This window comes from Rana temporaria, chromosome 4, assembly GCF_905171775.1.
Source record: "Rana temporaria chromosome 4, aRanTem1.1, whole genome shotgun sequence".
Lineage (NCBI taxonomy): Eukaryota > Metazoa > Chordata > Amphibia > Anura > Ranidae > Rana > Rana temporaria.
The window spans coordinates 285,443,107-285,468,937 of NC_053492.1; the positions used below are offsets into that span (position 1 = coordinate 285,443,107).

At 45.5% G+C, this 25,831-nt stretch overlaps 1 protein-coding gene across 2 annotated transcripts in view; it reads right to left on the reverse strand.

Annotated features, from left to right (window-relative positions):
• The window catches only part of SOGA3 (SOGA family member 3), an 89,520-nt gene that overhangs the window by 61,560 nt on the left and 2,129 nt on the right, over window positions 1-25,831 (reverse strand). For both annotated transcript variants that reach the window (XR_005748701.1, XM_040350389.1), the window contains exons 3-4: window positions 12,445-12,603; window positions 6,823-6,894 (exon numbers count right to left, since the gene is read on the reverse strand). Coding sequence is in view for 1 of the 2 variants with exons in the window: in XM_040350389.1 (XP_040206323.1) it covers window positions 6,823-6,894; window positions 12,445-12,603 (231 nt within the window). In the remaining variant the exon portion in view is untranslated. The remainder of the gene's footprint in view (window positions 1-6,822; window positions 6,895-12,444; window positions 12,604-25,831) is intronic.

Here is a 25,831-nt window from a genome sequence, read left to right on the forward strand (position 1 = left end):
CCAACCAGTGGGAGTTCAGGCGCCACACACTTGGGCCTGAAAAAAACATGGGGTAAAAATACATACCAGACCCTAATCCCCGATGTTAAGGGGGACCCCACAGAAAAAAAGAATAAATACCAGACCCTTGTCTGGGTCCGATGTCTGATAAGCCAGGAAACCATACCAGGCTGGGTGAGGGGCAGTATCTGGAAACCTATTTTTAAAGGGGCTTCCAGATTCTTATAAACCCCTGCCCACAGACTCCTACAAGCACTAGGCCAGGGTTGTGGGAAGAGACCCTTGTCTTCTTTACCTTGGGGACATGGTATTTTGCCTTCACTCTGTTGTTTTTTTCTCACCCTTCCTCTTTGATCTGAACATACTTATAAATTGGTGGTATTTATCATATTTAAAAGTTACGTGGCAATGTTTAATCTTGATATGATAGATTATTTATTAGCACTTTACTTTTTATTTTTTCTACACACAAAGCTTGATCATTAAAGTAATTGTAAAGTCTATGGGCCAGATTCATGTACAGGTTACAAGTTACAAGATGCGCCGTCGTATCTATGCGCGGTATTCTTGAACGTAGATACGCCTGAAATCTGGCTTCAGCCGACCGACGTAAGTCTTAGTACGCCGTCGTATCTTGGGTGCATATTTACGCTGGACGCTAGGGGCGCTTCCGTAGATTTACGCGTCGAATAGGTAAATTAGGTAGATACGCCAATTCACTAACGTACTTGCGCCCGCTACGCCGTTTACGTTAGGCGTAAAGTTACCCCTGCTATATGAGGCGCAGCCAATGCAAAGTACGGACGTCGGAACAAGCGTATCTTTTTACGTCGTTTACGTAAGTCCTACGTGTATGGGGATGTGCGTAGGTTACGTTCACGTCACAGGCATTGAGTGGGCGTATCTTAGGAAGTAAATTCGACATGATACTGAGCATGCGCGCGCATGCGCCGTACGATCTGCGCTTCATTTGCACGGGGTCACGGATCATTTTAATAAAACACGCCCACCTCTTCCACATTTGAATTATGCGGGCTTACGCCGGCGAATTTACGGAGCAAGTGCTTTCTGAATACAGCACTTGCCTGTCTAAGGCCCCATACACACGAGAGGATTTATCCGCAGATACGGTCCAGCGGACCGTATCCGCGGATAAATCCTCTCGAGGATTTCAGAAGATTTCTATGCGATGGCGTGTACACACCATCGCATTGAAATCCGCGCTGAAATCCTCTGCCGATGACGTGTCGCGCCGTCGCCGCTATTATGACGCGGCGACGGGCGCGACGCTGTCATATAAGGAATTCCACGCATGTGTCAAATCATTACGACGCGTGCGGGGAATCCCTTTGGACGGATGGATCCGGTAAGTCTGTACAGACGAGCGGATCCATCCGTTGGAATGGATTCCAGCAGATGGATTTGTTGAGCATGTCAGCAAATATCCATCTGCTGGAAATCCATCCCAGGGGAGATTTATCCGCGGATAAATATCCGACGGAGTGTACACACCATAGAATCTATCCGCAGAAACCCATTTGATGGGATTTATCTGCGGATAGATTCTATGGTGTGTATGGGGCCTAAGTTGCGGAGGCGTATAAATAGGATATGCTACGCTCGCAGAAATATACGCTCTCCTACGTGAATCTGGCCCTATATATTTTTTTTATATATATATATATATATATATATAAAGATAACATGTTATACTTACCTGCTCTGTGCAGTGTATTTTCACAGAACAGCCCGGATCCCCCTTCTTTTCGGGTGCGTCTTCTGCACTCCTGGCCTCTCCCTCCTGTCGAGTGCACAGAGGAGTCATAGGGAGAGCTGCAGATAGCAGTGTGTGACGGAGGGACATACACTGACCACAGTCTCAGCAGCCCTGATATATATTGTGGTCAGTGTACAGAGGGGGGGGTAGAAATTGCCAGAATCAGCCAAGTATTTCAGGTGATACAGGGGGCCAAAATACACAGCACAAGCACTGTGCTGTTTGTTATTCACGCTTAAGGGAACAGGATCCATTTTTTTTTTTTTTGGGTTAACAAACGCTTTAACTTCCTTTCACTCCCCTACTGCTTCAATTAGCTAATGGAAGTTAAGAAAAACACCTAGTATCTCTGTGTATAATAATTCAATCATTTCCCATTGGGATTAATAAAATATTCTGATTCTGATATAAGGATATATATAACTCACTCTCTTCTTCCCACATGACATCACTGGCAATTGTTGACTGGCCAATTAGGCATCCAGTACTATTATACAGAGGCAGAGAGCACCCCCTCATCCCAACTGTGTAGCTGATTGAGTTAATATGAAAGTGGTATTTAGGCCGGGTTCACACTGGTAAGACAAACTTTCCGACATTGGGAGCTCATGTCGCATGACGTGTGAAATTCAATGTTTTTCTATGGGAGCCGTCTTAACTGGTCCGACTTTGAAAATGCTCCCTGCACTACTTTGGTCCGACCTTTGATCCTACTTCAGCCCATTGAATAACACTGAAGTCGGATCAATGTCGGATCGCCGTCTTGCCTGATCCAACTTTGGCATGCGACTTGTGCTCTGATGATATTGAACGGGAACTCCATGCTACATTAAAAATAAAAATAAAACGGCATGGGTTCTCCCTCCAAGAGCATACCAGGTCCTTCAGTCTGGTATGGATTTTAAGGGGAATCCCTATGCTGGAAATACAGAACGGGGATCCACCCAAAATCCATACCAGACCCTTATCCGAGCACGCAGCCCGGCAGGTCATGAACCGTACCAGGCCGCATGCCCTCAACATGGCATGCCGCCCCATTCCAATTTAAGTAGTGGCACACCGGGCATTAGAGCGGGAGAGAGCGTTGAGTCAACATCGGAAGAAGAACAGAGGGAGAAGACAGCGGAGAAGACCGGGCAAAAGAGCGGAAGACAGCAGACAGAGGGAGAAGAGCCGGAGAGAGAAGAGCCAGAGAGCGGAGAAAAGCCGGAGAGGGGAGAAGACAGCGGAGGAGGCAGAAGAGCCGGAGAGGGGAGAAGAAATCAGGAGAGACCCCGAAGCTACTTAATAGATGACTTTAAAAACCTGTGTAGCGTGTTTTATTTTTGACACTTTTCTAGGTGAATGGTAAGGGGTACAATGTACCCCATACTCATTCACATAGGGTGGGGGGCTGGGATCTGGGGGGCTTATTAAAGGGGGCTTTCAGATTCCGACAAGCCCCCCGCCCGCAGACACCAACAACCAACAGACAGGGTTGTTGGGAAGAGGCCCTTGTCCTCATCAACATGGGGACAAGGTGCTTTGAGGTGGTTCATGGGTAATTTTAAGAATTTTCAGCTACTAGTGGTGCAGGTTTTTGGACAATATAATTAATACTGAAAGTGGAATTTTACTAACACCGTACAGATTATCAACATTTTATTCTGATGCCTCCCCTTTGTGCTGGCGGTGATGCAGCCTCACTGGGAATGTAATGCATATATTGTGGGACTGCAAGTCCCCCCATAGCTTTTGGAATAAAGTGTTTTCTGTCATATGTCAAACTACAGGTATACTTATTTCCCTGTCCCCACATCTAGCATTATTGGGCTTAACAATATATCATTTTACTGTACAATATAGAACCCTAATTTTGAATATTCTTATAGCTGCAAGATTAACTATAACCAAAGCATGGAACAATACGCAAGCACCTAACCTTATGGATGTAATCAACAGAGTTAACTCCCACTACTTATATGAACAATTCCTAACAATCAATAGTCATAGCCTCAAATTATTCTATTCTAAATGGGCTCATTGGGATTCACCTAACACGCTATCCGATTTATGATGATACTTACATAGCGGTATTTATGGTCTGTGTATTCCTTAATAGTGAATAAAATACTGGTGCTAGTTGTCGTTGTTTGTATTTTCTTTAAATGTTGTCTCATTCTGTTGTATTGTATTCCATTTATTGCTTTAACCCACTAGCACAGCACCCGTTATTACCAGTCTATTCACGTATTTAGTAGCATCACCAAGCCCAGGGCTGCTGATAGGGCAATACAACCAGCCCTGTTGTACTGGGCCAGCAGGGGGGGGGGGGCGAGCAGCTTTGTAGTTAATTTCTAGTTAAAAAAAAAAATAGCTAAATAATTTTATTAACCTGCACCTACTTGATTGGCAAGGTATATAGTACCTTCCTGAGCCCCATCAGGTTAACAGAGGGGCCCAAGAGGTGAGAGCAGATGAGGGACCTTTACTCCATTTTCAGGCGGAGGCATACAATATCTGCTCTGCTCCAGTGTACCTTGTGCTTACTGTATGCTTTCCTTGGCGGATGGATTGAAATGTAATGCGGCTCCCTTTCCTCAGTAAGTGACGGGCTGCAGCTTGAGGGAGAGACTAATCACTGAGGAGGCTGAAAGAAAGAGTAATCCCGACTCTGGTCCACAGGCAAACAATCACCCTGCACACACACACACACACTGACACATCACACAGGCTGAGGGGCTCAGTCCCCTGAGTCCCCATTGTGTGCTCATGGTCATTATTATGATGATCAGAGCACAGCAGGTGCTGTATGGCTGTCAGTGTAACATGCTGTTGGGTGCTGACTTTCTTGATATATGGCTGTACTGTGTGTTACAGACTATAACAAAGAGCACAGCCATAAAAAAGTCAGCACCCAACAGCACGTTACACTGACATGGCCATGCAGCACCTGCTGTGCTCTGATCATCATAATGATAATGACCATGAGCACACAATGAGATGCTACTTTACACATGTGATGGCGGTGCAAAGGACAGTAAAAACACACAGCCAAGCTGCATTTTTACCACCCCCCAAACCACTAATAATAATTTGTCACCCAACCTTTGCAATCAGGTCCGTCTGTCAGTTTTTCATGTGGACCAGTGGGTACAGTAGCTGTGTTTGATGGGCACAGTGGCGGCAATTGATTAGTACAGTAGCTGCGTATGATGGCACAGTGGCGGCAATTGATGGCACAGTGGCGGCAATTGATGGGCACAGTAGCTGCGTTTTATGGCATAGTAGCTGCATTTGATGGGCACAGTAGCAGCAATTGATGGCACAGTAGCTGTGTTTGATGGAACAGTGGTGGCAATTGATGGGTACAGTAGCTGCGTATGATGGCACAGTGGTGGCAATTGATGGGCAGAGTAGCTGCATTTGATGGCACAGTAGCTGCATTTGATGGGCACAGTGGCTGAAATTGATGGCACAGTAGCTGTGTTTGGTGGCACAGTGGCAGCAATTGATGGGTACAGTAGCTGTGTGTGATGGCACAGTAGCGGCAATTGATAGGCACACTAGCGGCAATTGATAGGCACAGTAGCTGCGTTTGATGGGCACAGTGGCTGCGTTTTATTGCACAGTAGCTGCGTTTGATGGGCACAGTGGCAGCAATTGATGTTTTTTTTTTCTGAATTTCTTCATTTGTTTGCGCCCCCCAAAATTGGAAAAGAACATCCTTTTCTATTTTTCTAGATCTAAATGTGACAGATCAGAGGTAGCCTGATGTAAATGGACACAAGTCAGTGGTGTATGCGAACACAAACTGAAAGGGCACAGATCTCAAAACACTGACATCTCTCCTATTCAGATCCAGTTATGATTGGTGGGGTGCTGTAAAGCTTCCTGGTGGTATAGCTAAGGTGGGTTCAGACTACGGGTCGAACATGCCTGAGCCTATCCCAGCTAATTCGTTGTTGTCAAAAAAGTTCTAAAATAAGACATCTCTGCTGCTTTATGATAGTGTAAAAAGTTTAGAAACAATAATGGTTATTAAAACTTCACCTTTTGGAACATGTTACATGTTTCAGCTCCTGCCACCATTCCCCCAAATTCTGTGACAGCATGGGGTCAGGGGTGGGGTTGTGGGTGGGGTCAAGGGGCCCTGTCAGGTACGCTGTATGGGGCCCCATGATTTCTAACAGCGGCCCTGACCAAGCCTCTCTGTATGATTATTTGAGTGCAACTTTTGTTATGTGGAAATTGTAGATCAACATTATGTTGGTACTGTTTATATCTCTCTGTGTATTACTACTATTAAGGACTTGACTCCTCTGAAACTATATTGTCTGACCATATTTGTAATTTTCGAATCTTTAATAAAAATTATTTGAAAGAAAGTGGAATTTTACCTTCAAAACTGGGTTTCATTGAAGTGCTCTGTAAATGTTTTGCACTTATGAATGTTGTCTTTTTTCTTATTAAAACCTATGGAGTCCTACTTCTTGAATATCATTCTCCTGTTACTAGTACTGTGCATATGTACCATCCCTGCTGTTCCCAGAATCTGTGTGATACTGTAATGTGGAACACAAAATGCTGGGGTGCCATAGACATTCACTGTAAAGGCATTTATAGCTCACCCAGCAAGAAATCCACTCCTGAAGTCCTGTTTATGTGATCTAATACATCACTTAGGATTCCCCAGGACTAATAGAAGAGCCCTGAGGAGGCATGACATTTCTGTGAGATTGGATCATCAGGGGACTTTAATGATTATTTTTGTTCACCAGATGTTTAAATGACAATATTTAATGCACAGGCAGAAGGTTACTGCATCATAGGTGGCAGATAAGACTGAGTGCTGATGTACACAACCAGGAGTCCAAAACTTTTGACATGCTAGAAAGTGTTTGTTATCTTAGTGCAAAATGAGTGCTATGCCCACCAATGATGCAGTAATCCTTTGCCTGCAAACTAACTGCAAAGATAGCAATAAGGTAACCTAGCAAATGTTCCTCTCTATGCAAGGTGTTCAACAGTAAAACAAGAAAGAATATAAATAATATTAAAGATACCTCTGTTGGAGTTGGTAGAGTCTTCTTTTCAGATTTTTGCGCATCTTTGCTTCCTCTTCTTTTCAAAGATAACTGAAAGCATAATGAAAATAAAACAGAAATAAACAAACATTGTTATATAATAGAATTGGTTATTCAACTGTAGCGATGTCTACATTCTTTTGTGTAAAGCCTGCCATAACCGGCAAAAAATGGGCAAATAAGCATATATGACCTAATCTTAAAGAGGAGTTCCACCCAAATTTGGAACTTCCTCTTAACCCACTCCTCTCCCCCTTACATGCCACATTTGGCATGTAATTTTTTTGGGGGGGAGTGGGGGCTTCAGGAGGAGTGGGACTTCCTGTCCCACTTCCTCCTTCCGGGTAGACGATTAAGCCTAATCGCCTAGGCGATTAAGCTTAATCACCTACAGGAAGGGGCTGCTGTAGGCGATCGCCCAGGACACGTGACAGGTCCTCGGCGATCGCCTGTCCAATCAGACGGCGCCTCGCCGGGCCGCTCGCGCATGCGCAGTGCCGCTCGCGCATGCGCAGTGGGTGCCCGGCCGTGAAGCCGAAAGCTGTCACGGCCGGGTGCCCACACTGAGCATGAAGACGCCGGCCGGCGAGGGGGGGCGAGGAGCGGAGCCCCGTCCGGCGCATCGCTGGAGCCGTGGAGCAGGTAAGTGTCGGTTTATTAAAAGCCAGCAGCTACACTTTTTGTAGCTGCTGACTTTTAATAAACTTACAAAATGGGTGGAAAACCCCTTTAAGATATCTTTAAGCGTATCTTTAAACATGGTGTTCATTTTCATAGAGGAGGAGGTACTTGCAGACATACTATTGCATCGCTATTTCCACTATTGTTTTCTCATCACCTTCCTTCTGATTTTCTCTTCCCAGCTCATTCACATCCCACCTGTTTTTTCATATCATAGCACCCTTTCCTTGCTCAGTGCACCATACAGCCACATTCTCACATTTTTAATTCCTCCTCCACATTCCCTTTCTCCACTCCACACACTCATTTCATACTTTGTCTTTTCTTTCACTGTTTTGTTTTTTCATCAGGCATTAGTCTTTATTATATCCATCATCACACACATTCACTTCCTACACGTCACCATTCACTTTATGTCAGGTTATTTATATGTTCACACTTCCACATCTCCTGTCACTATTCAATTTCCCTTCATCCTTTTCTTCTGCCTTTTTTTTTTTCTTCCTTTTTCTCTTTTCTCCTCTTTTATGTACCTTGTAGACTCTCCTAAATAGATATATATGCGCACACATACACGCATGCATGATCATTGCGTGTAGGTGCTAGTTCATTCTGTTATATACCTAACAATTGCGGTGATATTACCACCTGTTCAAATATTATTATTATTATTAGTTTCATATTTTCTTTTTAGGGTTTCCTGTCCCGCCTTGAGGAGGGTGCCATTCGACTTGGCCCAACCACGCCCACCCCTGCCCTGCGTGCTGGGTCACGCTTGGCCCTGGTGGGTTGGACTTGGTTTCTCCCCCCTGGGCGGGTTTGCCCCACCCCGTCTGTGGCCGCCCTTCACCCTTCCTTCTGCCTTCCATCCTATGGTGCAGGTCACGACACGCATGTGTGACCTCTTGTAGGCCCTATAGTGATTTGGCCTCTTGGTTTCTGCCCTGGAGTCATTTTTCCATCTGACCCCGGGGCCTGTTCCTATTTTCCCCTGTCTGCCTTCCCATCTACCCAGCCTTGCTCTCGATGGTGTGACTCGGTGTCCGATCCCGGTCTGTTTTTCGATATGTGTCTTGGTGAGTGGCATTTTGATTTTTGTATATCATTGTTTATTATATTGTTATGGGAGGAGACCAGCACCCCCACTTTTATCCTCATGTTGGGGTGGACAGGTCCTCTTTATGATTATGTTTGTTGTTTACTTTTTAATTTATCTGCATATATTTTCTTCATAGAACCTATATCTGCGTAAAAACATTGGCTCCCTGAAGAAGACCGCTACTACGAAGGTCGAAACGCGTAGGGGCTTTTTTTGCACATAGTGCTTATATGCATATAGTACTGTTCAAATTTGAATTATCATTGTCACCATGTTGTGATGTATTTCCTTGCCTTTCTGTTTATGGATTGATTTTATCAAAGCTCGTATCCTGAGTTCCCTTTTTTGTCTAGGGGCTCTTTTTTTGATACCCTATCAATAAATTTATACTTTTTTACTTACTTGTACATCATTTATACCGCGCTGCAACACAAAGCCCCTAGGGGTAAATTTCCTTTTCTTCAACTATTGTATCGCTGAGTTCTTTTAGATCTTTTATTTACTAAAACAATAGACTGTCTATTCTACAAGGGAATTTTCCCCAGAGCTTGGTGAATGAGGTGAAGCTCTGGTGACTTCCATCATCCAATCATGTGCAAGCAAAAAATGCTGTTTTTAAATTTTCTTTGTGATCGGGTATACCCAAGTGATTGGGTATACGTTGAAAAGTGAAATTGCACCACATTCCCTAAAGCCAGCCATAGACGGCTCAAATCTTGGACGGTTCAGCAGGAACCAGCAGAAATTCGAACCATGTATGGGCAAATTGAATGTACCCAGGCTGATCGATCAATCAACTTGGGTGCAACCAGCCTGCTGGATTTTACATGCGATTATTGCAAGTGGCTGTTATAGCCACTAGCAATAATCACTGTCTTCTTCCCCCACCAGCAAAACACAATGGCTCAGCAGGAGGGATTCCCCTGTCTGTGTTGATGGGGGAATTTAGTCTGTGGTTGCAGGAAAGAAGTTTGCTCCTTTTATAGCTGGACAAAGCTCTGGAACAATTCTCTTTCACAGTGAAACCTTCCTTGCAAATTGAACAGCATATTTACCTTTAGTAAATCTATCGCTGAGTGCCCATAGACTAGAGATCAATTCCTGATCCAGCAAATTTATGCCGGATTAAATTAAAACGTTTTCATATTAATAGTCAGTATTACACAGGCCAACCCTAATCTAATTTAGCTACCTGATGTTTGGATCCCTGTCAGATCTATTTTTAAGCTGAGTACACACCATTGGCCCGGATTCAAAGAGAATTGCGCTTTTTTTGCGGAGGCGCAGGGCAACGATTTTGCCCTGCGCCCCCGCAAATTTGCTCCGCTGCCCTCGATTCACGGAGCAGTAGCCCGGCGCTAGAGCACGCAATTTAATGGATCCCGTAGGGGGCGGGAATCATTTAAATTAGGCGCGCTCCCGCGCCAAGCGTAGCGCGCATGCTCCGTCGGGAAACTTTCCCGACGTGCATTGCGGCAAATGACGTCGCAAGGACGTCATTTGCTTCAGAGTGAACGTGAATGGCGTCCAGCGCCATTCACGAATCACTTACGCAAACGACGTAACATTCAAATATCGCAACGCGGGAACGACTGGTATCCTTTAGCATTGGCTGCCCCTACTATTAGAAGGGGCAGCCTTACGCTAAACACGCCGTACGGAAACGACGTAACTTGCGTACGATTTCAGTCCAAATTTTTGGCTGAATTCGGACCTGAAATGGACCAGAAGACGCACAGGACTCCTGTGCAATTCGCTCCGCAGCCGCCCGGAGATGTGTGAACGCCTCCATTGAGAGTCGGTCACAATCTCCTGACATGCGAATTGTATGCAGGGAAGCTCTCATCCAATTCTCAATAGTGTAAACCGAGCCTTAGCCCATATATACTGGTAAAATGACTATCCAAGGAAGCAAAAACCCTAAAGCGGCATCAGGTAGGTGTGGGCTACCTTACAAACAGTGCTTTGTCCATCCAAGAACAGTACCTTTGCAATGAGCTGCCTGCATGATCTGCTTCAGTCTAGATATTATTCTATAGGAGCCAGCTGAATGCAGACCCTGCCCATTTGTCTGCAGTTTGTGAACACGGGACACTTTTAATAGGAGGGGCAGTGTGGAACGCTGCCAAAACTGATTCCGGTCAATGCAATACAATTATACTGTTGCTGGCAAGACACATATAAGGTTTACAAAGCTGTTATATGCTGTAGTGGCATGAACATTAAACTTATTAATATTAAAGATCTTAACATATACTGCCTCATTTATTAAAAAGGTTACACAGGTACTGAATTGCTGCTGGGATAAACAGTTCACATCAAAGCATAATGTTTTCAGTATAGTGAAGAGTTTCAAAAGACTGCAAGATTTTATTCCTGTCTGTAAAATTAGGTACACACGCATTTTTTTTCGTGCACCCAGCAGTTTGAGCAAATAAAATGGCGGTCATTGCAATACTTTATGTCACACCATATTTTCGCAGCGGTCTTACAAGCGCACTTTTGGGAGAAAATACACTTTTTTTAATTGAAAAATAAGCCCGCTCATGGAAAGGCGACAAACTTTTACCCTTAAAAATCTTCATAGGCGACGTTTAAAAAGTTCTACAGGTTGCATGTTTTGAGTTACAGAGGAGGTCTAGGGCTAGAATTATTGCTCTTGCTCCAACGATCGTGGCGATACCTCACATGTGTGGTTTGAACACCGTTTTCATATGCGGGCGCTGCTCACGTATGCGTTCACTTTTGCGTGCAAGCTCGTCGGAACAGGGCGATTTAAAAAAAAAAAAAATGATTTTCTTATTTATTTTACTTATTTTATTTATTTTGACACTGTTTTAAAAATAAAATAGGGGTCACTTTTATTCCTATTACAAGGAATGTAAACATCCCTTGTAATAGAAAAAAGCATGACAGGTCCTCTTAAATATGAGATCTGGGGTCAAAAAGACCTCAGATCTCATATTTACACTAAAATGCAATAAAAAAAAAAAAAAATTTTGTCATTTGAAAAAATGACAAAAACAATTGCCCTTTAAGAGCTATGGGCGGAAGTGACTTTTTTTTATTTTTATGTTTCAATAGTTTTTATTAAAGTTTTACAAAACAAGGTAGAAAGTTCTCGGCTTTACATTGCGTAGTATACAACGCGGTAAATGAGTTAAACATTATACATCTTATAGGGCTCAAGGAATCCTTCTCATATAGCATTCATGGATCAATCACAATTCCTAGCAAGAGTTGTTAACATCGGACCCGTAAACCGAACTGCTATGCCCACAACCCGAGGTCTCCCCTCAAGTTAAAATCTTAATGCACATACTGGAAGTGACGTTTTGACGTCGCTTCCGCCCTGCTATGGTATGGAGACGGGTGGGGGCCATCTTCCATTCACTCATCTCCATACCCTGCCACAGCAAGGACCCGTTCACCTCTGCCGCTGCCGATGGCTCCGGTAAGCGGCGGAGGGTGCAGGAGAACGGCGGGGGAGGGCCCCTCTCCCGCCTCCAACGGTGATCTCGCGGCTCAAAGAAGAAAATAAATTATGCAAATAGTGCCTTCTTTTAACACATTAAAACAATACAATATGCTATTTTATGGAATACAAAGAAATCTTGTCAGGTAGTTAAGCAATTTCTTATATCTGTGCAGACGGATCCATTCTTTAATCCGGATCCATGATTTAATTCTGATTATTCAGGACCATGGATAATATGATATAATAGAATATGAGATATAATATGAGATGATATGGTAAGCTGATGAAAGTACTGCATCTTCAAAGACCTACTTTAGTACTGTGTATTAGAGGATGCACTCACCTCCTTGAGCTTTTCGAGTTCATTCTGCAGAGCTTGCTTATTTATATCAACTTCAATGAGCTGCTGACGTAGCTTTTCATTCTCTTCCTCTGTTTTAGTGCGCTTTTCTTCCACGTTTTCCAGCTCATGGTGAAGTCTAACCGATACATCCTTGGCTACCTAAAAGGCAGTTGTAAACAGTTATAAATAAATATACTGTACTTTTATTCAACATATTGCCAGTGCTGGGCTTATTAAATAACACATTGGTGTTGATTTACTAAAACTGATGAGTTCAAAATCTGGTGCAGCTCTACATAGAAACCAATCAGCTTTCAGTTTTTTTTTGTCAAAGCTTAATTGAACAAGCTGAAGTCAAAAGCTTATAGGCTACCATGCACAGCTTCATCAGAATTTGCACTTTCCAGTTTTAGTAAATCAACCCAATTGCAAAAACAGTGCTGCGCACTAACCAATAACAACTCGAATTTAGCTTCAATATGTTTAACTACATTACACTGCTATAAGTAGCAGAGATTAAATTTGTTTTCATTATATGAATTCTACACCTCCTGGTATCTGTATTTACTGAATCATTGCATTAAATATGTTTTTTTAATAAAAAAAAAAAAAAAAAATGTGCTTTCAAATAATTGTTTGTTAACTTATCACATTGAGCACAATCAAGTAAACTTTCCCGTAAACTATTTGTTTAATTTCTCACACCAGCACTGGCAGTTTACAACTTTCAGTGCTGCTGGTTCCTTCTTGGTTCCCAAAAGTGGAACTTCTGCTTTAAGGCCTCCTCCCTAGCTCCTGTTGTTGAAAAGGAGCTTTTGGGGAGGAGGGAAGCGGGTACCCGAGCCACTTCCATTCTGGCCGCCTTAGGCGATCGGAAGTGGAAGTTCTCCCCTTCCCTCTTCTAGGACAGGTCCTAGAAGACTTCGGGACCAATCACAGAGTGCATCGCTTCTCGCGCCTGTGCAGTGGGCACCCGGCTGTGAAGCCGCAAGCTGTCACACGCTGTCATAGTAGAGATGCCGGAGCCACCGAGGGAGGAGAGAGGAAGAAAACTGCTGGGGTGAGTGCACCACTAGACCGTGGGACAGGTAAGTGTGTGTTTATTAAAAGTCAGCAGCTACACTTTTTGTAGCTGCTGACTTTTGATAAACACACAAATGACTGGAACTCTGCTTTAATATTGCTTCCCTGAACTTGTACTCTTCACAGGTAAGAGTTAACAGTGGACAGTGCAGTCTCCAGCCAGTCTGTTAGCTTGAAGAAGGAAAGGGGGAGGAGAAGAAAGGAGCAGGGGAGTGTCTTGCCATCCTATGCTACAGGGCTGTGTGTTTCTATTACTGCACACAATGTGAGGAGACAAAGTTAGAGTTCCAGCATGCAAGGGTTCAATAGAACACTGCAAGATAAAAGATCCACCCTGATAAAGGCAACCTAGGACAGTGATCATGGCAACAGATTAAAGTGGAACACAGACAATGTTTAAAAGATAAAGAAGCTGAATGCTCAGCAAGCTATTGTGCAGTTTTAGCTGCGGAAAGTGCTTAAAAACTAAGGGGCAGATCCACAAAGAAAGTACGCCGGCGTATCTACTGATACGCCGGCGAACTTTCAGATTTCCCGCGTCGTATCTTTGTTTTGAATCCTCAAAACAAGATACGACGGCATCTGGGTTAGATCCGACAGGCGTACGCCTTCGGATCTTAGATGCAATTCTTCGGCGTCCGCTGGGTGGCGTTTCCGTCGTTTTCCGCGTTGAGTATGCAAATTAGCTATTTCCGACGATCCACGAACGTACGAGCGGCCGTCGCATTCTTTTACGTCGTCTCTAGTCGGCTTTTTTCGGCGTATAGTTAAAGCTGCTATTTGGTGGCGTACGCAATGTTAAGTATGGCCGTCGTTCCCGCGTATAATTTAAAAAAAATTATTTTGTTTGCGTAAGTCGTCCGTGAATCGGGCTGGATGTAATTTACGTCCACGTCAAAACAATGACGTCCTTGCGACGTCATTTAGCGCAATGCACGGCGGGAAATTTAGGGATGGCGCATGCGCAGTTCGTTCGGCGCGGGGACGCGCTTCATTTAAATGAAACACGCCCCCTACTCGCCGATTTGAATTACGCGCCATTACGCCGCGAGAGATAGACTACGCCGCCATAACTTACGGCGCAAATTCTTTCTGGATTCGAACCAAACACAAGTAAGTTATGGCGGCGTAGCGTATCTCAGATACCTGCGCCGGGGCAGATCTTTGTGGATCTGCCCCTAAGAGTTTAATATTACTTTAAATACCTCCAATTTTACAATACAATAAATATTTTAATTTACAAATTAAAGTTTTTACAGATTTTCTCTCTAGGGACTCAACATGCTTAATCTGCTGTGGAGGCAGCCATCTTGAAAACACTCGACAAATTATAATAGAAGGGTCAATTTTAGAAAGGAACCTGCGTGTCTTTGGAGTGTGGAAGGAAACCCACGTAAGCATGGAGAAAAGATGCAGGGCCAGATTCACATAGAGATACGACGGTGTATCTCCTGATACACCGTCGTATCTCTGAGTTGTGCCGGTCGTATCTATGCGACTGATTCATAGAATCAGTTACGCATAGATATCCCTAAGATCCGACAGGTGTAACTGTGTTACACCGTCTGATCTTAGGCTGCAATTCCAGGCCGGCCGGTAGGTGGCGCTTCCCTATCTTTTACGCAACGATTATGCTAATGAGCAGTTACGCCGATTCCGAAACGAACGACCGCCCGGCGCTTTTTTTTTACGTCGTTTGCTTTCGGCTTTTTCCGGCGTATAGTTACCCCTGGGTCTATAAGGTGCAGCCAATGTTAAGTATGGCCGTCGTTCCCGCGTCAAATTTTGAAATTTTACGTTGTTTGCGTAAGTCGATTCACAAAAGCGCTGGACGCAAGTTACGCTCACGCCGAAACCAATGACGTCCTAGCGACGTCATTGGGAGCAATGCACGCCGGGAAAAATCGCTGACGGCGCAGGCGCAGTTAAATCGGCGCGGGGACGCGCCTGATTTAAATACTACACTCCCCCTAGCCACGGAATTTGAATTCCGCCAGGGGATTTACGATACCCCGCTGCAAGTTTTGAGGTAAGTGCTTTGTGAATTAACCACTTGCCTCAAAAACTTGCGGCGGCGGATCTTAAATCACATAGGTTACGCGGATCTAAAGATCCGCTAACCTATGTGAATCTGGCCCGCAAACTCTATGCAAGTCCTGGACTGTAATTGAACCGAGGAGTCTATTGCTGCAACTAACCACTAAGCAACTGTGCTTTTATGTGCTGTTCCATATGAAGACAAATGTATATAAGATAAATTAAACCAAAATAGGATGTTTGTCACCCAGGTTTGGACTAAATATACTGAAAGAAGAGATTTGATTTGCTGCTACTTGTAACGCCTTAATTTTTCTTACCTCCAACTTTCATAGAATTATTTCCATGTTGTAAAATTTCCCACCTATGTATAAATAAATGGTGATTCTGCGCAACATATCACACTAATGGAATAGTGATATCACATAAGCAAGATAAATGTAAGAGCTGACAAATAATCAGCATATAGTATTAAATGCAAGGAGAATAGTGAGTCCAAATATAAATATATATATACTCAAATAGTGAATAGTGAGTCCAAAATATATAATACTCATAAGGCGAATGTGCAAAAATATATAAAGAATATTGTGCAAAAAAACGGAATGGAAGTTCAATCCCAATAGTAAACACAAATCAGCTGTCAGGGCAGATATTCTGAATGCACTGGATGAAGGTGAGCACCAGCTCTATGGTGTGAGTGCACGGCCGTGCGATAGAAGATAAACCAGATCCCTGGCTGAGCTCCCGGGACTCTTACCTCTCAGCCCTCCTAAATGGGCATTGATGTACAGGTCACTCGCAGCCTTCTATGGGTGGTCCCTGTTGTTTCCTCTCTTGATCTGATGGATCCTTTCTTAATTGGGACAGATGCTCCTCAAAACCAGATGGATGATGTGGGTTATAAGAGAGAGAGAGAGGGGACTCCCATAGTGAGGTAACGTTTGGTGCAGGTAAAATATGTTTATTGAGGAAAAACCTGCACTTACATTAAAAGAAAAATAAAAGTGCAACTCCGGGTGTACGTCCTCCAATTCCTACGCGTTACGACACCACGTGTCTTCGTCTGGGGCACCCCAGACGAAGACACGTGGTGTCGTAACGCGTAGGAATTGGAGGACGTACACCCGGAGTGACGTAAGCTGGCGATTCAAACGCCGCTTGTTTGTTTCCTCGTTGCACTTTTATTTTTCTTTTAATGTAAGTGCAGGTTTTTCCTCAATAAACATATTTTACCTGCACCAAACGTTACCTCACTATGGGAGTCCCCTCTCTCTCTCTCTTATAACCCACATCATCCATCTGGTTTTGAGGAGCATCTGTCCCAATTAAGGAAGGATCCATCAGATCAAGAGAGGAAACATCAGGGACCACCCATAGAAGGCTGCGAGTGACCTGTACATCAATGCCCATTTAGGAGGGCTGAGAGGTAAGAGTCCCGGGAGCTCAGCCAGGGATCTGGTTTATCTTCTATCGCACGGCCGTGCACTCACACCATAGAGCTGGTGCTCACCTTCATCCAGTGCATTCAGAATATCTGCCCTGACAGCTGATTTGTGTTTACTATTGGGATTGAACTTCCATTCCGGTTTTTTTGCACAATATTCTTTATATATTTTTGCACATTCGCCTTATGAGTATTATATATTTTGGACTCACTATTCACTATTTGAGTATATATATATTTATATTTGGACTCACTATTCTCCTTGCATTTAATACTATATGCTGATTATTTGTCAGCTCTTACATTTATCTTGCTTATGTGATATCACTATTCCATTAGTGTGATATGTTGCGCAGAATCACCATTTATTTATATTCCTGTTTTATGTCATGTAAACATAATTAGGTTTTGCTGCACTATATATTTTTGGTGGATTCACTCATTTAGGATCCATTTTAGCGCAAAAGCACTTGTCACTTTTTCCCACCTATGTAGTCAAACATTTTATCTGAAATCAAGTGCAGTTCCTAATAACTAACCCTTGAAGCAGTATTAACCACTTAAGGACCGCCTAACGCCGATATATGTCGGCAGAATGGCACGGCTGGGCACAGGCACGTACAGGTACGTTGCCCTTTAAGTGTCCAGCCGTGGGTGGCACGCTCACGACCCGGTCCGAAGCTTGGTGACTGCGCCCGCGGGACCCGATCACCACCAGTGTCCCGCGATCGTGTCACAGGAGCTGAAGAACAGGAGCGTTCTTCACGGTGGCTTGTCACTGATCGTCTGTTCCCTGTTATAGGAAACGACGATCAGTGATGTCACACGTCCAGCCACGCCCCCCTACAGTAAGAATCACTCCCTTAGGGCACACTTAACCCCTTAGCGCCCCCTAGTGGTTAACCTCTTCACTGCCATTGTAATTTTCACAATAATCAGTGCATTTTTATAGCACTTTTTGCTGTGAAAATGACAATGGTCCCAAAAAATGTGTCAAAAGTGTCTGATGTGTCCGCCATAATGTCGCAGTCACGAAAAAAAATCGCTGATCGCCGTGATTACTAGTAAAAAAAAATATATTAATAAAAATACCATAAAACTATCTCTTATTTTGTAAACGCTATAACTTTTGCACAAACCAATCAATAAACGGTTATTGCGATTTTTTTTTCCAAAAATAGGTAGAAGAATACGTATCGGCCTAAACTGAGGAAAACGTTTTTTTTATATTTTTTTGGGGGGGTATTTATTATAGCAAAAAGTAAACAATATTGCATTTTTTTCCAAATTGTCACTCTATTTTTGTTTATAGCGCAAAAAAATATTTGTGGGAAAAAAAGGACGCCAATTTTGTTTGGGAGCCACGTCGCACGACCGTGCAATTGTCAGTTAAATCGATGCAGTGCCGAATTGCAAAAAGGGGCTAGGTCCTTAACCTGCATAATGGTCCGGGGCTTAAGTGGTTAAAGTCAAAACAAACATTTATTATATTGCAGCTTACCAATTCTTAGATGTGATGGTTGTATTCCTTTTTTAGGCTTTCTTTCTTTCATTTTCAACTGAACCAGCCAGCAAGTCTGTTGTTTTTCAAAAAGCACAAGCGTTCCAGCAGAATGTATCAGTTTACATGGATGAGACAAACCACTTTAAGTGGGAATAAACTCCCAACATGACTTTTACCTATGGGTAAGCCTATAATAAGGCTTACCTATAGGTACTGTAAATATCTCCTAAGCGTGCACCATTTAGGAGATAGTTACTGTATATGCGGCCGGTGACCTCATTCACAACATCAGTTCTGTGCTGTAAATGGTGGTTCCTGCACACATGCGCGGGACTGACGCTATCGCGGTTACAGCCAGTCACACAGCCGGAGTCCGCGAACCCAGAAGGAAGACGGGTGAAGATGGAAGCCCTGTCAGTGGTGACAGCTCGATGCTGGAAGGTCTTTGTTCTATGGTAATTTTCACCTAATGTGCTAGTATGCGATGAATACTAGCACATTATGGCTTTACCTTGCAGGTTAAAAAAATAAAAAAATCTTTTGCGATTTAATACCGCTTTAAAGTGGTTGTAAAGGCTGAAGATTTTTGACCTTCAAGCATTATGCATGAAGGAAAAAAAAACTTCTGTGCGCTGCTCCCCCACAGCCCTCCTAATATCCACCTGAGCCCCCTCTCAATCTAGTGATGTGCACAGGAGCCTCTACCATCCCAGGTCTCTCTTTCCTCATTGGCTAGGACACTCCAGCGGGAGCCATTGGCTTCCACTGCTGCCAATCACATCCAGTGAGCCAAGAGCAGGGGGGTGGAGCTACATAGACCTTGTCAAGGGGGAGGAGCAAGGAATGTTGGTGGGGGACCTGAGAAGAGGAGGATCAGGGCTGCTTTGTGCAAAACTCCTGCACAGAGCAGGTAAGTATGACATATTTGTTATTTCAAAAACAAACAAACCTTTAATATCACTTTAACACTGGCAATGGTGATTAAAATAATCAGCTTATATTTGTTCATGCAGAACCTTTATCCCAAAAGGAAAAAAAAACAGTTTGGAACTGATTATAAAATGTGAGCTGGAGTTTAACTTCAATTTGCTAGTGGTTCTAAATCTTCTAATACATTTAACCTACACTAAGACCCCTTTCACACTGAGGAGTTTTTCAGGCGGTACAGCGCTAAAAATAGCACTGCTATACCGCCTGAAAAACTCCTGCACTGCATACTCAATGTGAAAGCCCGAGGGCTTTCACACTGAGGCGATGCGCTGGCGGGAGAGAAAAAAATCTCCTGCCAGCAGCATCTTTGGAGCGGTGAGAGGAGCGGCGTGTATACCGCTCCTTCCCATTTAAAACATTGGTAAACCGCGGCAATACCGCCCGCAATGCGCCTCTGCAGAGGCGAATTGCGGGCGGTATTAACCCCTAATCGGCCGATAGCGGGGGTTAATACCGCACCGCTAGCGGCCGAATCCCGCGGCAAATCCGACGATATAGCGTCGCTATACCGCCACCGCGCCTCCCGCCCCAGTGTGAAAGGGGCCTAACAATGCTGCTTGCTGCTTTGCTTCTTCTGCTCATTCCTCCAGAGTTGTGTCTCAGTAATGCAGGAGGAGTTTTACTGGCCAGATCACCAGGTGAAAACAGAGGGGGAAAAAAAAAAGAAAAGAAAACGAATGCATCCACCACATCTAATGATTGGTAAACTGCAATATAATACATTTTGGGTTTAAAACTGCTTTAAAGTGGAACTAAATCCTCCTATTCTTTACAGCTGCCATCTTAGCCTGATCTGCAGTTGCCATGTTGCTGCACATGTGATCAGCTTGACACCAGCCGTTTCATGTCTGAACAGTTTGAGAGCTGACATAAAGCACACTAATAATTTTAAGGGCTCCTTTACACTAGCTTCAAAACCAATCAAAGCCCCTGTCATTAACCACTTCCATACCGGGCCTATTTTGGCACTTCTCTCCTACATGCAAAAATCATAATTTTTTTGTTAGAAAATTACTCAGAACCCCCAAAAGCTATATATGTTTTTTTTAGCAGACACCCTAGGGAATAAAATGCCGGTCATTGCCACTTTTTATCTCGCACGGTATTTGCGCAATAATTTTTCAAACGCCTTTTTCATGAATTAAAAAATAACAAAACAGTAAATTTAGCCCAATTTTTTTGTATAATGTGAAAGATGAAGTTACGCAGAGTAAATAGATACCTAACATGTCACGCTTTAAAATTGCGCACACTCATGGAATGGGGCCAAACGTCAGTACTTAAAAATCTCCATAGGCGTCGTTTATTTTTTTTTTACAAGTTACAAATTTTGAGTTACAGAGTAGGTCTAGTGCTAGAATTGTTGCTGGCACTCTAACGCACGCGGCGATACCTCACATGTGTGGTTTGAACGGCGTTTACATGTGTGGGCGGGACTTACGTGTGTGTTCGCTTCTTAACGCGAGCTAACGGGGATAGGGGCGTTTAAATTTTTTTTTTATTATTATTATATTCTTTATTTTACTCAATTTATTTTATTTTTAAACTTTTTTTGACATTTTTTTTTTGATCACTTATATTCCTATTAATGTATGTAAACATCCCTTGTAATAGGAATGGTTCGTGACAGGTACTCTTTATGGAGAGATGTATGGTCAATAAGACCCCACATCTCTCCTCCAGGCTGGAAAGCATTAGATCGTGAAAAAAAATTCCGGATCTAATGCTTTCAGCTGCGATTGCGGCTGTGTTTACATTCCGGGACCCGGGCGTGACGTCATAACATCGCGCCCGGGCCTCCGACGATCATAGAGATGACTGGTGACCATCTGGTCACCAGTCTACTCTATGCTTTTCATCCGACGCCGGCGGATCGTTTCTCCGGGTCTCCGATGGCAAAGGAGAGCACGGAGAAGCACCGGATGGCGGCGGGAGGGGGGGACGTCCCCTCCCGCCGCCTATAAGAACGATCAAGCGGCGGAACTGCCGCTATGATCCTTCTTATGGTGCACAGATTCGCCGGCTGAAGAGATGGATATCTGAATGATGCCTGTAGCTGCAGGCATCATTCGGATATCCCCACTGAAAGTCCAGGACATCATATGACGTCCTTGGGCGGGAAGTGGTTAAATAAAATTATAACCTTACAGTCCTCAGTAGTACCCCCAGTACGTTGTGTTTGCTTTTCTTCAAAAATAATACCCCATGTCGCTTTCTTGGTGCTTCAAAGTGTCTCCAAAGCCTCCATAGAAGTCTCAACCAACGTTCGATACAGTACCTGCAGCTTTTGATAGGCTTTTATTCAGCATTAGCTTCACTTTGTTTTGGAGGTATTGTAGGTATGACATATCCCAGTATGAACCGGGAAACCAACAAGCGAACGAGAAAGACATCATCAGCAGTCACTTCCAGATCATGTGTATGAATTCTGTGAGTGCCTGGTGCAGACATTGCATCTGGTGCGCAGCATGGAAGAGCAGCAGGAAGGTGAACGGGGTCCGGACTTGAGCGGAGCAAGTAGCAGACGGCACATGTAGTGTGCAACATGGAGACGCTATCGTGGAAGGTGAGCGGTGACCAGAGAGAGAGGACCGAGAGGCAGATGATCAGCAAAGCTGGGGGACCAGGTTAGGAGAAACTAGCAATATCACACGTAGTGCGCAGCGTGGGAGCAATATAGCGAGAGGTGAGCAGGGACTGAAGAGAGGGGAGGATCAGCAAACCAGAAGATTAGCAAAGCTGGGGATTACTACAGAGTAGGGGATCAGCAGAGCTGGGGGCAGGGCTGCTGTTAGAAACTACAGGGCCCCATACATCCAACCTGACAGCCCCCCCCCAATGAAACATAGTTTACGATGCTTCCGTTATAAACGAACACAGTGGGTGATCAGTACTGATCACTCATTGTGTTCATTCAGGAATAGAAGGGGCTGGTAAATATGACATTTTTACTGGACCCTTTCACCACCCTCCATCCTGAAGGATCCTATTGTGTGCAGCTGCTGGTGTGAACGAGAGGAGGGAAGCTGGCAGCACTGCAGGGGTGGGGGCACACATGGGAGCCTGGGCACCAGGGGGAAATGTATGGTGCATAGGGTGGGTGATTGGTGCGGTGGGGTGACAACTGCTAGAAGCGATCCCTTGTATGGCTCTTTCTGCAGCAGCTGAAAGTCAGCGGGAGGCAGAGGAGAAGTCAGCTTTCAGCTGCTGCAGAGAGAGCGATACAGGGCATCAGTAATCGTAATCCCCCTCGCTGTGCCAATCACCCTTCCTGCCCACATCCAATTCACACAGCTGCCTGAGCCCCCCTGCTGGCCTGGGTCCTGTACAGGAGGACCAGTGGTACCCCCATTATCCACGGCCCTGGCTTGAAATTACTAATGAGCAGGGCATCAGCAGAGCTGGGGGTACTACTGAGTGAGGCATCAGCAGAGCTGGGGGTACTACTGAGTGAGACATCAGCAGAGCTGGGGTACTACTGAGTGGGACATCAGCAGAGTTGGGGGTACTACTGAGTAGAGCATGCACAGAGATGGAGATACTACTGAGCAGGGGATCTGTTGAATGAGGCTACCAATAAGCTGGGGATCTGCTGATCTGATGAGTGGGGGTACAACTGAGCTGGAGTTCTACTGGGCCCCTAAAAACAAATTGACAACCAACACACACACAGGGCATTTGCCCAGCTTCATTAAAGTGTTACCAAACCCACAACAGTAAAATCAGTCTGTATATGCAGTAAAGCATGCTTGTTATCATAGGACAGTCAAAGGAGAATGAAAACTCACAAGCTTTAACCAGTGCTTGGCCAGACACCGATAGAAGTCACAAGACTGCTATATACTGCTGATGAGAAAAGGTATTTAGCAGTTTATATTTACTCCTGGGTTTAGTAACACTTTAAAGCTTCAAAAAAGCATCACCAAAGCACCAAAAACACATGAAAAAAGAATGTTGAAGCAGTAGTCGCTTAAATGTGTGTTAAAATTGAAGCAAGTGTAAATGAGCCCGGTTTGCCAGGTTTACAACGATGCGGTGCGGGACGTTGCATGTAATAGCAGCACATGCAGTGTCTCTAGGGTGCGATTTGAGCCATTGATTGTATGGCTCAAATTGCACCACCTTTGCACCCAACTCGTGCAGGACCCTTTTTTGTCTGCACCAGGATCGGATCCCCATGCGATCCGATTCTTCAAGTCGCATTGCGTTTTCCAAACCAATTACGGAGTGTATTTAACTTACCATACACTCTGCAATCAGCTCGCATTAACAAGTTACGATTTTGATGCAGTGTGGATTTGCTGTGAATTTGCATCCCATCTAGTGTGAACAGAGCCTAAGGGCTCTTTCAAACTAGCGGTCCGCCCGACGGACTCCACTTTGCTCATCAGGGGATCAATCTGCTGATGCCCTCTGAGCAGGCAGATGAAGATTACTGCGCAGACAGACCTGTCAGAGCCCTGCTCTCCTCTATGGGGAGTCACAGAGGCGTTGCTAGGGGGGTGCCACCATCTTGTTTTTTTTTTTTTTTAGCTGACATGCCCAGCCTGCCCTGTGCAATCCCAGCCTGCCCTGTACCACCCCAGCCTGCTCTGTGCCACCCCAGCCTGCCCTGTACCACCCCAGCCTGCCCTGTACCCCCCCAAACAGCCCTGTACCACCCCAGCCTGCCCTGTACCACCCAGCCTGCCCTGTGCCACCACAGCCTGCCCTGTACCACCCCAGCCTGCCCTGTACCACCCCAGCCTGCCCTGTGCCACCCTAACTTGCCCTGTACCACCCCAGCCTGCCCTGTACCACCCCAGCCTGCCCTTTACCACCCAGCCTGCCCTGTGCCACCACAGCCTGCCCTGTACCACCCCAAACTTTCCCATGCCACCCTAACTTGCCCTGTACCACCCCAATCTGCCCTATGCCACCATAACTTGCCCTGTACCCCCCCAAACAGCCCTGTACCACCCCAGCCTGTCCTGTACCACCCCAGCCTGCCCTGTACCACCCAGCCTTCCCTGTGCCACCACAGCCTGCCCTGTACCACCCCAGCCTGCCCTGTACCACCCCAGCCTGCCCTGTACCACCCAGCCTGCCCTGTGCCACCACAGCCTGCCCTGTACCACCCCAAACTTTCCCATGCCACCCCAACTTGCCCTGTGCCACCCTAACTTGCCCTGTACCACCCCAATCTGCCCTATGCCACCATAACTTGCCCTATACCACCCCAACCTGCCCAATGCCACCCTAACTTGCCGTGTACCACCCCAACCTTTCCCATGCCATCCCAACTTGCCCTATGCCACCCTAACTTGCACTATACCACCCTAACTTGCCCTGTACCACCCTAACTTGCCCTATACCACCCCAACCTGCCCTATGCAACCCTAACTTGCCCTATACCACCCCAAACTACCCTACATCACCCCAACATGCCCTATACCACCTGTTTTTTTTTTTTTTTTAGCTGACATGCCCAGCCTGCCCTGTGCAATCCCAGCCTGCCCTGTACCACCCCAGCCTGCTCTGTGCCACCCCAGCCTGCCCTGTACCACCCCAGCCTGCCCTGTACCCCCCCAAACAGCCCTGTACCACCCCAGCCTGCCCTGTACCACCCAGCCTGCCCTGTGCCACCACAGCCTGCCCTGTACCACCCCAGCCTGCCCTGTACCACCCCAGCCTGCCCTGTGCCACCCTAACTTGCCCTGTACCACCCCAGCCTGCCCTGTACCACCACAGCCTGCCCTGTACCACCCAGCCTGCCCTGTGCCACCACAGCCTGCCCTGTACCACCCCAAACTTTCCCATGCCACCCTAACTTGCCCTGTACCACCCCAATCTGCCCTATGCCACCATAACTTGCCCTGTACCCCCCCAAACAGCCCTGTACCACCCCAGCCTGTCCTGTACCACCCCAGCCTGCCCTGTACCACCCAGCCTTCCCTGTGCCACCACAGCCTGCCCTGTACCACCCCAGCCTGCCCTGTACCACCCAGCCTGCCCTGTGCCACCACAGCCTGCCCTGTACCACCCCAAACTTTCCCATGCCACCCCAACTTGCCCTGTGCCACCCTAACTTGCCCTGTACCACCCCAATCTGCCCTATGCCACCATAACTTGCCCTATACCACCCCAACCTGCCCAATGCCACCCTAACTTGCCGTGTACCACCCCAACCTTTCCCATGCCATCCCAACTTGCCCTATGCCACCCTAACTTGCACTATACCACCCTAACTTGCCCTGTACCACCCTAACTTGCCCTATACCACCCCAACCTGCCCTATGCAACCCTAACTTGCCCTATACCACCCCAAACTACCCTACATCACCCCA